The 15,081-nt window shown below is 33.3% G+C and overlaps 1 protein-coding gene across 16 annotated transcripts in view; it reads left to right on the top strand.

Moving 5' to 3' along the window:
- LOC129808827 (twitchin) overlaps positions 1 to 15,081 on the top strand; it is a 182,519-nt gene that overhangs the window by 62,011 nt on the left and 105,427 nt on the right. For 7 of the 16 annotated variants that reach the window (XM_055858737.1, XM_055858739.1, XM_055858735.1 and 4 more), the window contains 2 exons: positions 577 to 783; positions 9,127 to 9,162. In XM_055858737.1, coding sequence (XP_055714712.1) covers positions 577 to 783; positions 9,127 to 9,162 — 243 coding nt within the window. Of the gene's footprint in view, positions 1 to 576; positions 784 to 8,653; positions 8,699 to 9,126; positions 9,163 to 15,081 lie in introns of all 16 variants that reach the window. The other 9 variants (XM_055858741.1, XM_055858736.1, XM_055858738.1 and 6 more) reach the window with 2 other exon arrangements.

The following is a 15,081-nucleotide window of genomic DNA, read 5'->3' as shown; positions in this document are numbered from 1 at the left end:
ATTTCCCAATGATGAAGAAAAAGGGTAATTTTGGTGGGAAAAATCTTGGCGCAGATTTTCGCTATGGTAAAATGCTATTAAGACAATTGTGCAGGTGGGCTTCTTTTATGACACACACAAAAAAAATATATTTAGGAGAGGGTCTCTAAGTTTATAAATATATAAATAACGCAAAAACCCCAAAAGAGAGTGAAAGAGAGAGTGAGAGATGTAAGAAAAGTGGAATACATATTTTTGCCGAGACATTTATTTGTGTAATTATTTAACTGAATCACTTTGTGTTCATCCATTGCGGTTAAATCATTAATAACTTCTTTTTGTTCTTGAAGAAGTTGAGATTTTTTTTTTTAATTTTATCGTCTTTTTTTATTAATTTGAAAAAAGAAAAAAACAAAATACAGAGAAATGTGATTCTTAAATGTAAAATTGTGGATAAGGGAAGAGCCTTATAATGGTAAAATTTCTTTACAAAAAAAAAAGTGATCTAGAAGAAAAAGTGATTTTGATTTCTTTTGCAATTGATTAATGTTCTTTTTTCTTTGCTTTTGTTTCTTAAAAAAAAATAAATGAATAAAGGAGGATTCAAAGCCAAAACTGCCCGAAATTAAGACCACCCCAACAATTGAGGCACCCAAAATTGAGGTTAGCCGCGAAAAGAGCCCTCTGCCAATGGATAGAAAGAGTTCCCTGGCACCGGGCTCGGGCCCTTCCAGTCGCCGGGGATCCCTCATCCCGCCCGATGATGTTCTCGGACGTCGACCGAGTCTCATTATCAACGACGAGGTGAGTAACATCCAATCGATCAGTCGATCAATCGATCGACGCATCGATTTGTGCAAAAAAATAAATTCAACACTGAAAATCCATCATGAACGCAATCCTATACAATTTACACAAATCAAATTTCGGTGTCATTTCGGCCAATTTGATGTGATCCTTTTTGAAGAACATTCCAAGTTTATTTTAATGATACCCTTATTTCCAAATTCCATCATTAAATGCAAGAGTTATGATTTTTTTTTAGTCCCAGAGTCTGATTCTGAATGTATATCTACCCGGCTAACACATTTTGGTACTTCATATGTACTTAATAAGTACTTAATAAGTTCTTAGATCAACTACTTAATTTTAAGAGGTTCTATAACAACCAACAACTTGAAAAATATATGAAAATGAGACAATCATCAGCGCACCTCGCGTCGAATAGCGAAAGTACATCGGTATAGATGTTTCTTACCGCTAAGTACTTAATTAAGGCCATTGTCAAAGTCTTTAAATAAGCGCATTGTTGAAAGACATATTAAATACCTTCCATTAAGTACTTAATGATACCCTTATTTCCAAATTCCATCATTAAATGCAAGAGTTATGATTTTTTTTTAGTCCCAGAGTCTGATTCTGAATGTATATCTACCCGGCTAACACATTTTGGTACTTCATATGTACTTAATAAGTACTTAATAAGTTCTTGGATCAACTACTTAATTTTAAGAGGTTCTATAACAACCAACAACTTTAAAAATATATGAAAATGAGACAATCATCAGCGCACCTCGCGTCGAATAGCGAAAGTACATCGGTATAGGTATTTCTTACCGCTAAGTACTTAATTAAGGCCATTGTCAAAGTCTTTAAATAAGCGCATTGTTGAAAGGCATGTTAAATACATTCCATTAAGTACTTAATAATTACTTAATTAAATACACTTAATTATGAACATTTTCAAAGCTAGTTTTTAAGATGTTTTTTTTTTCTAAAAAAAATATTAAAATCATCTTTAGAGAATTAGGGGAAGTGCTTATAATTTTGGACAGTCTGCATATAAGCATCGAAGTTCCAAGTTTGAAGTGCGATATTTTCTATACTAATTGACATTTCTTGTTACTCTCTTTTCAGAAGGGTTGTTTAGAAACTTAGCAAGCTATTTATCGTCTTATTTTTATTAAAATTAGTTTTAATACGTTAAAAAATGAATTGATAAGTAGAGGTGACTTTGGCTCTTATTTTGGACAACTTGGTTATTCATTTTGACAACATGGCTGTAAATTTGGACAGTTAATCCGCCTCAACAGGATGCCCATTGTTCTTCATTTCGTGAACCAATCTTACCAAGTCCTCTTCCTGTTCATGTAAGGGAAACGTAGAATGTCACAGAAGCCCGGAAACTTTCCATATCATTCATTAAAGTGAGTTGACTTCGATACTCCAAGTACGTGCGGATTCGCTCATTCCCTGACCTTTCCGGGAGCCTTTCAAGGCATTTGTCCAACCTAGTCATCACAAAACCTAAAAGTTCACGAAATTTCGTGAGAAAAACACCTGTCCAAAATAAGAATCATCACCTCACTGGAGAATGTCTTAAAAAATTTCCCATTTTTCACACGAAAAATCTAATTCACAAGGCAAATCTCACATCAGGCCAAATGTACAAATCATCAGTAACGTGAATCAACACAATATTCAATGAATATTCAATAATATCACTCAAAAACAGCGAACAAACTTTGTTAGTACTTCACCAAAACTAAATAAGACTGAAGTAAGCCACGAAGTTCTGTCATATTTCTCGTAAGCAATTGCTCACACTGAATTTTCAACAAAGCAATTTCAACTCAAATCATATTCAAAATTTAACGTATTTAGTGTCAAAATCTTCCAAAAAGAACAAATATTTAGATAGAATTCATTTTTCATCAAATATTGGAATAAAAATCCATCATTTTAATCAATTTATTTTTAGTGTCCAATTTTACCCTCAGAGTGTCCAAATTTAGAAACTGTCCAAAATTATGAGCACTTACGCTAATCAAATTTTATTTGAATTATAAAGATTACAAAAGAATATCAATAATTTCTGCTATGACAATATAATATTTTAAAGGTAGACTCTCGCTAATTTGGCTCTTTGAATATCGGACAAGGGGGAGATATAAAGGTCGGAAGTGGTGTACATCTGAAAAAGAAGTGCTTGGAAGTCTTAGAAAGTGGGAGTGCCTGAAAATAAAATCTTCTCTGCCTAATTCCGAATTTTGCAGGCTATACGTTACTTTTAGCTCAGATATTAAATTAGATATTGAGTTCGGTTATGAAAATAAAACGGAATAAATAATGCTAAAATTTATTAAAGATTAATTTATGTTGTAATTTCTCCGAAGAAATATTCAGTTGAAGGTTATAAATTTATTCACAATATTCATGATTTATGAAAACTGTGTCTTCTTCATTACAACATAATTTTCCTTAATTTTTACAGGAGTTTCAAATTCACGCAGTTGCTCGGAAATAATGATTTAGCTGTTGCAGTTGACTTTGAATCATTTTGATTTTTTCTTCTAATTTATCGTAAATATGTAATGTATATTGTATGATTGCATAATTTCGTGGGACTTTTTCGCGAATGTCGTTACTTAAGGCGTATCCCGTAGGTTTCCTCGAGCATTTATGTTACTTTTTTGCTTTTACTGGTAAGATTATAATATTGTCTTACATCCCCCTAATGTTAAGTATCTTTCTAATAAGTCGATACGTAATTTGAAGGACTATTACAAAATACATAAAGAACGAAAAGATGCTTTTGTAGTATTTAATATTAGTCGCATTTTGGAAAGGTCTAAGTGATGGACTTCCACAAAAAAAGCATTTTGGGGGTTTATTTAGATCGCGTTTAAATGATTGAAGAATGGCTTAGAAAATTTCGATTGAAGGATTTATTATTGAAAGGATCAACTTTATTTTACACGGTCTCTAACTGTGTTATCGCACTTCCACATTAAAATTTTAATATGATTCACATTAATTGTCGCTGGTGAGAGTCCAAATGTGTAATTTGTGTGTTTGAATCATTTTATATTCAAAATTTGATCTATTTGTTGATAAAAAGGTAGACTTGGCCCGCAAAATTTGATATAAATTGATTTATAGCATTAATGCGATTTTCTCTTTAATTTTTTAATGTGAAAAATATTTGTGCTTTAGGTAAATTTAAACTTATTTTTGCAGGCCAAGTCCACTTCTTTATCAATAAGTAGAAAAACCCCAAATATTAAGTGACTCAAAGACACAAATAACATATTTGGACGCTCACAAGCGACAATTAATGTGAATCATATTAAAATTTTAATGTGCAAGTGTGATAACGCCGTAACATTGGTGGAAATATTAGGAGTATTCGAGTGAAAAAAAAATAATCCAATTGAAGAGATTATCAAGATTTTGGAAAACAATAATTCGATCGTATTTCGCTATTTAGAAAAGCTCGGATGTATTTAAAAGCACGATACATTGGGTGCCACATCTTTATACTGAAAAGAATAAGGGGATATGTAGGAATCTAAATTACGAGTTATTACGGTACGTTTTGCTCGTAACCTTTACAAAGACCTCTCTATCCAATTCCGGAATACACGATTTGTCGGATCCTGTGCTGTGTTTAAACGGATATTAAGTCTTTGGGGATAACAGCAATGAAGTAAGAGCGTGCTGATGTATGGGTTATTAAGAGTAACCTTAGAGATATCTCACTAATCTGACCGTAATCCTGTCGGATGATCTGTTTTTCAGAGTAACTTAAGTAATTTTTTGAAACGTAACAAGAAACTTTTAACCGATAAAAATGATCAATTTTTGGAAAACAATTATTTTTGATACAATATTAATTTTTTTTTTGAAGTGCATGAATTATTATTTATAGATTATAGGAATGAAAAAAGAAAAATTTGAAAAATGAGTTTTTATCATTCTTTCTACTAGACCTCTTGAATAAAACTTTGTCAACAAATTTTTGGCCGATATTGTACTTCTAAAGTGCTAAATTAGTTATTGCGCTCGTACTTTTGGCCTCTTAGAGACTTTCTAACACAGTTCCAATAAATTAGAAACGACAATACATTTTTTAGAGCCTCTCTCTTCCAAAAGTAGCTTCACTGGTCTCTTAGAAAATCCAGAAATTCTGTGGGTCGTAAAACACAAGTAATATTAAAATATCGTTAGTATTCAAGAATATCTGCTGTAAGAAATTCAAAATATAAGCAGAATAAAAAAAAATATACGTAAAAATAAATTTCTTGAGAATTTCTTAAATAGAATTTTCATAATCTAAGTATGAGAATTGCATGAAGTGTAAGAAGTGCCGGAAGTATTGCAGTATTTTCGGGAGTTTTCCGAAATGCTGGAAGTGTGAAGAGCTCTTCCATATAAATTGTGGAAGTGTCTGGAAGTGGTGTACACATTTTCACCCTAATATCTCCCCCTTGATATCGGACTACTTTATACAGTAGGTGCCAAAAGTTTGTTGCCCCCATGTATGATCGGGGAACTAGGTGCAAAAAATGATTTAAAAAAAAAGTTAATTTTTCAAATTTTTCTTTTTGCAAATTAGTTGCCTGTAATTTGAAGATCCTACTTAGATACAGTGGCGGCCAGAATAAAAGAATCAGCTCCGAAAAGACCACAATTTTACCTCTAGCATTTTTGTTTATTTCAAATTGTTTAAATAATTTTGATTTAGAAACGTTCAAATAATTATCTTACGTCAAATAAGTGTTGTTTTGGACGCTAGAGGTCTCTATTTTTCACAGAATAGATCAGTAGTGAAATTTAGTTTGGCCAGAGGGACTAAAAGGAAAATTTTGTAGAATTTGGGACTATTCACTTAAATTTGACACACTCTGTGGTCCAGGGTTGTAAGATTTAATTATTAAGGGAAGATTTCTTGAATTCCAAGGATTTTGTAGTGCACTTGGCACTTCCGGATCGTGAGTTACAGGTCAGGGACCCATCAAGCTTAATAAAAAGTGAAGCTATTTTTCATTTTTCCTTGTAAAAATGTTGCAACAATTGCACCGCGACTTAAACAAATTTGCTCATAGTTCTTGTATTATTTCGGCGAACATTATGAGATATGTATTTTTAGATAGCTTTTAATTCACGATTTCGAAATATATCAGACTGATTAGTCAATTCTCTTTAGGAAAAAACTTGCCTACTGATTTCAGTGTCTCTGTGGACAAAACGTTTGGAAAAATGATTGTGCAGAGACCCCTGTACAGGTCCTAATGGGAAGATATCTCAATTTTGAGACTATTGTGGTCCATTTACATCCCCGGATCGTGAGTTGTAGGCACTAAAAAGATGATTTCTTGAATTTCAAGACGCCTATGGTGCACTTATACTTCCGGATGATGCAGAAGAAAGTTCTTGAACCAAACGTCTCCGGGTCGTCCATCTGTAAAATGATTTGGAATTTTGTAGATGTCGCAGATGATTTTGACGTTCTCCAGAATTTCCAGAAAAGACGCTGTCCAGACAAGTTCTTCTTCTTGTTCTTTTGTAAAGGTCATTGGCCTGCCAATGGGGCACTCTTCCGGGTATCTGCCAGACAATTTGTTGTAGAGTGTCGCCCTTGCTACATCAGTTTTTGGTTATGGTAGAACCATCTCGTACACACTTTTAGGCATTCTTTAGATCTTCCTTAGAATAAGGTTTGTTCTTTAAGAATCGTTTCCTTTGTTCCCTTCTAAGCATCTGCAATAGTAAAACAGCGGTGAACAATGCGATTCCCGGAAAGAAATATTGATTTGCGAAACGTCCGTTTTAGAGCAAAATGTAAACAGCCACAAATTTACTAATTTCTTCATAAAATATTATTATTTCATGAAAATCGATTTACTCACCTTGTAGGGGAATGATTGCACAATCACTTTTAATTAAACTTTTTTATTTAAAATACTTTTTTTTTCACATGGAAAAAACAATAAATGTTTTCAATAAACCAGCTGCCATTAGCAAAAATATCACTGCTAGAAAATTTTTAGTGAGGAAACCCAGCTGGCACAAGTTTGAAATGAGTCGATTACACTTACTTTTTTAATGGATAAAAATAATATTTTTAGTTTTTTTCTCAAAGTTCAATAGTTGTATTATGTTACTGTAGTGACTATATTACGGAAATAAAAAGAGAAATATTATTTTAAGTGGATTTCATCTAGTTAGAGTAGTCATAACGATCCACATAGCGAAGCGCGTAGATTAGCTCACTTGAGAATACTTTCGGTCAGTAGATTAATTATTTTTATCTCTTCTAGCTAAGATTGTACATAAAACACACACAATTTCACCATAAATCAGTTAAAGTTGGGTTAAACCAAGTACAGATCAATACTGACACTGTCAAGATTGTTACTAAAGTGTAAAACGGTCAAGATTGTGCTGAAAATACTCACGACTCAAGCACAAAACGGTTCAAATTGTGCTGACTAGCACAGTTAAAAAAACAATTGAATTCGTGAGGTTAGACCGGTACGTGGAGAGATTTCTCAATTAAGTTCTAAAATATACAAATTGAGGTTAGAGAAAATTGGGGAAGAAAGTGCATAAAAGCGCACGCCACCGAAAGTGTGGGGAGAAATTAATTTCATATATAATTACTAGACTGGAAAAATAAATATTATTATTATTATTATTATATAGGCAAATTCAATCGGTTGTGTATATCTACACAGTCACAATGTACACAGTAAAAAAAAATTACAAGGATAATCGTTGGTTTGCTTTTTTTACCACGATTATTCTTGTAAAGTTACACAAATTATGTATTTCAGCAAAATGTGTAATATGAAAATGTGTAACTTAAATTTGATGTAATTGCAAACCGTGTAATAAATTGCGAATGATTACACAATTGTGTACATTTTCTTACATATTTCGTGTAAAATTACACAGTTTTCAAATAAAATGTGTACAAATTACACAAATGTGTATCAGTATCACACAGTAACACACGATTACATGTTTAATGTAAAATTTCCAATGAAAATCATGGTAAAGCAGCCAATAATTTTTTTACTGTGTATAGATATATTGACCTATGGTAAAGTTAAGAAAAAAATTACAAATTTAATTGTTAATATTCAGCAAACTATTGACAGTTAATTACTGAAACTTGTTGTGCGTACATTCAAAAGTAGTAAAAACACTTTAGTAAGGGAAATTATTATTTAAATATAGAGATCATCCGCACAAGATGGGATTAAAGATGAGATAAATTAGTTAAAGCCATGTTCAGGTCTGAAGAATCAAATTTTAATTTTTTTTTAGGCATTTTTATTCATTTCTCTTCCCATTTTCCTCATTAATAACGCTCATATTACATACAATTTAATAATTATCAAACGAAATTTGCATTATTTATGTATAAATATCTTTCGAGTTTGCCACAATCCGAATTTGCAATGAAGGAATCATACCTCTATAAACTGATCTAGACTTATCACTGGTTTTTAGGTTATGAAAAAACAGACGAATAACTCATTTCTTTCTCTCAAACGGTTAAAATATGATTGTCTCACTTTCGACTCCAATTTACAGTTTTCGTCGCTACGTGTCGCTACTTTCGCCTGAAAAATGCATTAACTAAGGACTTAATAAGTACTTACAAAGGACTTAATTTATAGTATTATGTTAGTTACCTTGTGTTAGCCGGATTGTGTGTAGACGAGACACATTTTGTATTTGAAAACCTTTCCATTAAATCAAAATTGGGCGAATTCGACCGGCCAAATGACACCAAAATAACATTCAAAAAAAATACACTATAATTAAGTAGGTAAAATGTATACTTTAGAAAAGCATTATTGAAAAATATTTTGCATGACAGGAAAACAGAAAACTGCGACCTGGAGAGGTTGTTGAGGAAAAGAAGGTAATTTTTCAAAAGGTGTACAGTATTAAAAAAAAACAGTGTTGTTTGCTAGCAGGCAACAAAGATGGCATTTTTTGTCTTCTATATATTGTCTTATTAAGTGTTTTAGTGTCTCGTGTTGCTGGTGGAGTCTTCTATCTTTCTCTTTCTATTTTTTTTACTTGTTTTTTTTTTTAATGTGGGTTAGATGAAGAAGGGATATATATATAAATATATATTTTTTTAGATTTTTGGGGTTAGGATTTGGTCAATGTTGGGTAATAGGATGGTAAATGGAGTGATAAATGATGGTAAAATGACTTTGTTCTTCAGTTTAATACACACAAAATAACACAAATAAAAATGTACAATTTGCTTTGAGAAGAACAATTGATACCATCCACACATATCGATTAATCGATGTAATCTCATGTCCAAATTCCTTCCAGTCAAAACTGAGACCTGGCGAGGTATTAGATCCAAAGGTGAGCCTACACAGAGAGTTAATCATTAACAATGGAGTGGTTTTTTTTTTACTTTCTATATAGGGCGGGTTTTTTTTGGTTTACTTTCAAACTTATCGATTAATCGATGAGTAGTGAGGGAGCTTTGCCACATGAAAACAACTTAGCAATGTCATTTTTAAATATCTTAGGAATTATGTTTCAGTCAGTTAGTTCTACACAGAAAAAAATATTTTGTAAAAATGTTCGTAAATGTTTGTGAATTCCTATGGAGAGTGAATTCCTATACGATTCACGAAATGCTCGTGAATCGTATAACCCACAAACAAGTTCGTAAAAGTTTGTAATTTTTCAGAAACATTGTTCGTAACATGATCATTAGACGAACATTTTTTGTATTTTTACAAACATTTGTTCGTAAATGTTCGTAAACACACAAAAAAATGTTCGTAAAATTTTGTCATTTGTTCGTAAATGTTCGTAAAATGTTTGACAGGAAAACAAACATTTACGAACAAATGACAAAATTTTACGAACATTTTTTGTGTGTTTACGAAAATTTACGAACAAATGTTTGTAAAAATACAAAAAATGTTCGTCAAATGATCATGTTACGAACAATGTTTGTGAAAAAAGTACAAACTTTTACGAACTTGTTTGTGGGTTATACGATTCACGAGCATTTCGTAACTCTTCCATAGGAATTCGCAAACATTTACGAATTTTTTTATAAAATATTTTTTTCTGTGTACTTCATTGAGATTTAAATATAGATTATGACATGGGTTTAGATTTATGCACTTTTTACTTCACAACCCATATCATAATCCATTTTTAAATCCCCACTAAATAATCTCCTTCGATTGCTTCTGTTTGATGATGATTTAATTGATTATTGCACAAATTTACAACTTTTTTTCTAACGGAGATCTCACCTGGTACGTTTGATAGAGTCAAGTCCCTAGATTACGAATCTGGTTTTGCCTCATATTATCCGTTATATCTCACGTTCTGATGAACAGAACTTAAAAAGTGTGGGTCCGTTGGAAAGGTGATTAGTTTTCCTTCAATTTTGATAATAACAAAAAACTTTGTAAAACCACTCCTTCAGGGTGTAAAATTGAAGTTTCTCTAAAAATTACCAAAAAAAATGGTCTTAAAGTGAGGTTATAAAAAATTGTGTTAAATAAACTAAACAAAATATTAAAAATCCAATGACACCAGGCGATAGGCAATACTTAGTACTACAATTTTGTTCATCTAAGACATTGCGCTCCGATCACTCTAAATGCATCATTTGTTGGTTTTTGTCATTTTCAAAAAATATGAAGTACCGATTTTAGAGCAAAATCCCTAAAGATAATTGAGAAAATATATTTAAAAACTTATGTGAAATATACATAAATGTTAAGATTCTTCTTTAAATCGATCGGGGGACCATCAACATAATTTTTATTTATACTTTCTCAGTTATCTTAACCCATTCAGTCAATGTACCAGAAATACTTGAGATAGAATGTTCATATTTTGGGATTAGTTCCCTACAGATTAATAGATGAATTTTTTGAAAAGAAAAAAATTTTATCTTATATGGTGGCGCGGGGAGCCTCTGTCAAATACACGTCTTAACGGTCATTGAATTTAAATTTTGTACATTAATTCATTACAAAGTCTTTTGATTTAGATAAAGTGATTATTCAAGAACACCAATTGGGAACTAGAATTCAAATCAGGAAAGAGCTAAGAGGCCAATTTTAACAAAGTCGACGGGATGTCGTATTTTCCGTCCGCCATTTTGAGCAAAAATTTTGCATGACCTTCCGCGAAGCAAGAAAATAACAACAAAATGTATTTTCATCTCTGTCCGACTATTTTTCTCAAGTAACTGAATAACTAACGTTACTAAAAATTCATTCCCGACAGCAATTCGAGTATCAGTTCATCTAAAATCTAAATCATCTAAAATCACTCAATTTGCGTATCATGTATAATACCATGGTAAGGAATGGGTTAAGGGAATTTGCTCTAAAATAGGTATTTCACATTTTTTTGGAAAAATACAATAAACCAACAAATGATGCATTTAGAGTGATCGGAGCGCGATGTCTCAGATGAACAAAATTGTAGTACTAAGTATTGCCTATCGCCTGGTGTCATTGGATTTTTAATATTTTGTTTAGTTTATTTAATACAATTTTTTATAACCTCACTCTAGGACCATTTTTTTTGATAATTTTTAGAGAAACTTCAATTTTACACCATGAAGGAGTGGTTTTATAAAGTTTTTTGTAATTATCAAAATTGACGAACAAATAATGACCTTTCCAACGGACCCACACTTTTAGGTGTGATTCCTTCTAGTCACACCTGTTGTAATCCTCCGATTTTCTTAAGTGCTCAGATAGAGCTGAAATTTACAGGGTATATGTTTTGAACATCCCTGATGCCGAAAATCATAAGCCGACAATTTCGGGTCCAGCCTCCAGCCGGCCGTCCGTAGTACGCAATGTACGTCGGACAAGCTTTCCCCATACATATATATATACAGAGGAACTACTACTAAAGGAAAAAGTCGTTTTTCTGCTTTTGTAGTGGTAGTCGCCTGCATTTGAAAAAAAAACGTCGCCAAGATTGCTTTTTAAAGCCAATTTGTGAAGTTTAATTAATGAAATTTAATTCAAAATTGATGGGTAGCATAAGGGAAATAGTTTTTAGAATTAGTTTAGTGACATAGAATTGGTAAAAAGGCGTGATTTGATAGTAAAAATAGTAAATATGGGTCGCCCAGTGACTTCTGCAACTTTTGCATAATTCGTAGAAAATTATGAAAAATATGCAGAATATCGTTGATTTATGAATTTAAATAGAAAATTGGTGAGTTTTGGAAGCAATTATGACTATTTATTTTTTAAATTTTTCGTGGAAAATCCTCGGGAAAATGTCTTGAAAAAGTGCTTGCTTTGTTCGAAGAAATGCACCAAAACGGATGAGTTGTCAAAAAGAAGATGGCGGACAGTGTCCTTTGCGACATTTGTGTTGATATTTTTCACGTAATTTTGCACGAAAGTAAGCAAATTTCCGTAGTAAGTTCATTAAAAATTATTAAAGAATTGGCCAGTGATGATATTTGTGGAAAAGTCTCTGATTTTTACTGTTTTTTTGTTGTGTTTTTTAGTGTGAAAATTGCCTTGGAAAAGAGAGGATGCATCATTCTCTGGAGAAGGCCCTAGATGTTCTAGGTAGCCTTCCAGACAATTTGTGTGTTGTTTCGAAGCCCTCCGGATACTGAAATCTATTCCATTAGATAACCATAAGTGTCACTGTCTGGAAAGAAATTCCTTTTTATCCTTCTAGAATTGGAAAATTTCACATCGTTTGCACTGTAAGGATTCTAGAATAGTTTCTTTTTCTTTGGAAAAGTATAAAAGAATAAAAAACTTCCAAGAAACATAAAATTTTTCCAATTTTCTATCAGTGTTTGTTAACGAACTGTCTTTTGTTCTCAATAAAAAAACCCTGCAATTGCCACAAATCCCTATAGCCAACGGCCGCAGCGATTCCACTGGGTTTCCAGCACCTTTTTCTGCCATGTCCGCTAATTTTACCGCTAAAAATCCGCGTGGAATTCCCTGGATTTTACCGCTAAAAATCCGCGTAGGCTTCCGAGATGGAATTTGGCGCTAATTTTCTTCCTAGCGTTCCATGGACGTTTGCGGAACTCTGTATAGGACCGTCTAATAAGAAATGTCCGCGAGTTTCCATGGGCTTTTCTCCGACGAATATTTCCCGAGGCTAATATTTCCACGGCTTTTCCTATGGATTATTAGCGTATAATCGGCAGTCAGCCCTTTAAAAATTCGGAAAAATCCTCTATATTTCCACGAAATTATCCGTGGAAAATTCCATGCAACTGCCTTAGAGGCTTCCGTGGTTTAATATTGCGGAATTCCACGACTTTTCCAGTGGATTTTTTTAAATGTATTTTTCATAGAGAACTTTCATAGAGAATTTCCAGAAAAACAAAATCCACAAATATGGACGATCAGTGCCAATTGCCAACTTAGAACTTGGAGAGTATTCATCTATCAGACGAACACTCAGTTTATTCTACTTTTGAGTTGAAAATATTGCTACCATATCGTTCATTTGAGTATGTCTACCTCGCAAGAATTATAGCGTTAGGGCGAAAAATAATTGCAGAATTTTCGCGCTTACTTCCATGGAGTCTTGGTCGGAAAGATATCAGAAAATATACTCGGAATATTCAAAGGAAATTTTGAATTAATTTCCAGGGAATGCTCTCAGATATATCGCAAGAAAATTCCTCGGACTTTTTTTTTTCTAGGAAATCGACGCGAAAAAAAGCTGATAACTCCGCAGAATTCCAAGCGGAATATTAGCGTTTATTTCCACGGAAACTCTCGCGAAAAAATAGCAGACAAATTCCAGGGAATTTTCTGTTACTGTGAAACTTTGCGCCCGATCGGCTACAGGGATTTATCACAATTATGTCATTTTTTATATTTGTTAGTCCTCTTGCAACAAAATTAGGCAAAAAAAATCCACAAGAATAATTACAATTCCAAAAAGAAACTTAAAAATTAAATGCAACATCAGCTACTTTTTTTAGTGTTGCCAGATTCGAATGCAAAAATGACTTTTTCCTTTAGTAGTGGTTCCATTGATATATATATATGGGGAAAGCTTGTTCGACGCCGCTTCTCCCGCTTTTTTTCCCGCCTGACGCTAATAGCAAACTTTCTTAAAATTGAAATCTTTAAAGTGAAATATCTCGAGAACTGCTCGACGAATGTCTTCAATTAAATCACTCTCCCTCTCTACATAGTGAGTCTATATTCGAAGATTTGTAAGGTGACATACACAATTCGCAATTCGCGAATCCGCGATTTTTTTCACGGATCTTCCCGGGGCACAAATTTTTTTCGCGGATTCTTGCGTGACGAGTTTTTTTCCCGGATTTTTACTTGGCGAAAATTTTTCACGGATTTTCGAGGGGTGCGGATTTTTACTCGGATTTTCACAGGGTCGCGAGAAATTTCGCGGATTTTCGCGGGTCGTGAATTTTTTCGCGTATTTTCGCGGAGCGTGCATTTTTTTGCAGGACGTGATTTTTTTGTAGATTTTCGCGGGACACAATTTTTTCACGGAATTTCGCGGGACGCTATTTTTTCGCAGATTTTCTCAGAGCGCAAATTTTCGCAGGGCACTTATTTTTACGCGGATTTTCACGTTGCGCCTATATTCGCGGGATGTGCATTTTTTCGCAGATTTTCGCTGGACGCGATTTCACGGATTTTAGCGGATCGCGACTATTCTCGCGGATTTTCGCATGGCGCGTAATTTTTCACGAATTTCGCAGATTTTCGCAGGGCGCAAATTTTTTTGGCGGATTTTCGCGAGACGCGTATTTTTCATGGGCAATGAATATCTTCGCGGATTCTTACGGGTCGCTAGCAGAGACTCTAAACGGATGTAAAGTTTGAGCCCTTATCTCTCATAGTTTCCGAGAAAATCAACTTCAAAGATTTTCAGACACTTTTATGCATTTCTCATCCAATTTTCCTTATTAATAACGATAATATGTTACATACAGTTTAAAAATCCAAATTTGAAATGAAGGAATCGCTCGTCTGTAAGTTGATCCAGGATTATCACTGGCTTAAGTTCTGTTCACTAAAACCTGAGTTATAAAGGATATTGTAAGGCAAAACTAGATTCTTAATCAGGGGACTTGACTCTATCAAACGTACCATATGAGATCTCCGTTAGCAAAACAATGTTGCATAGTGTTAATCGATGAGTTCTATTTATTCTCCGAACCAACAAGAAATTTGGGCATCGATTTTAACAGTCTCTTCATTGCTTTTTAGTGGAGAAAGGGGGGAGGGGGTGGTGTTAGGATATGGGATTGGTGAAGGG

The sequence above is a fragment of the Phlebotomus papatasi genome, chromosome 5, assembly GCF_024763615.1.
Source record: "Phlebotomus papatasi isolate M1 chromosome 5, Ppap_2.1, whole genome shotgun sequence".
Taxonomy (NCBI): Eukaryota; Metazoa; Arthropoda; class Insecta; order Diptera; family Psychodidae; genus Phlebotomus; species Phlebotomus papatasi.
This window is presented reverse-complemented; position numbering and strand designations above follow the sequence as displayed.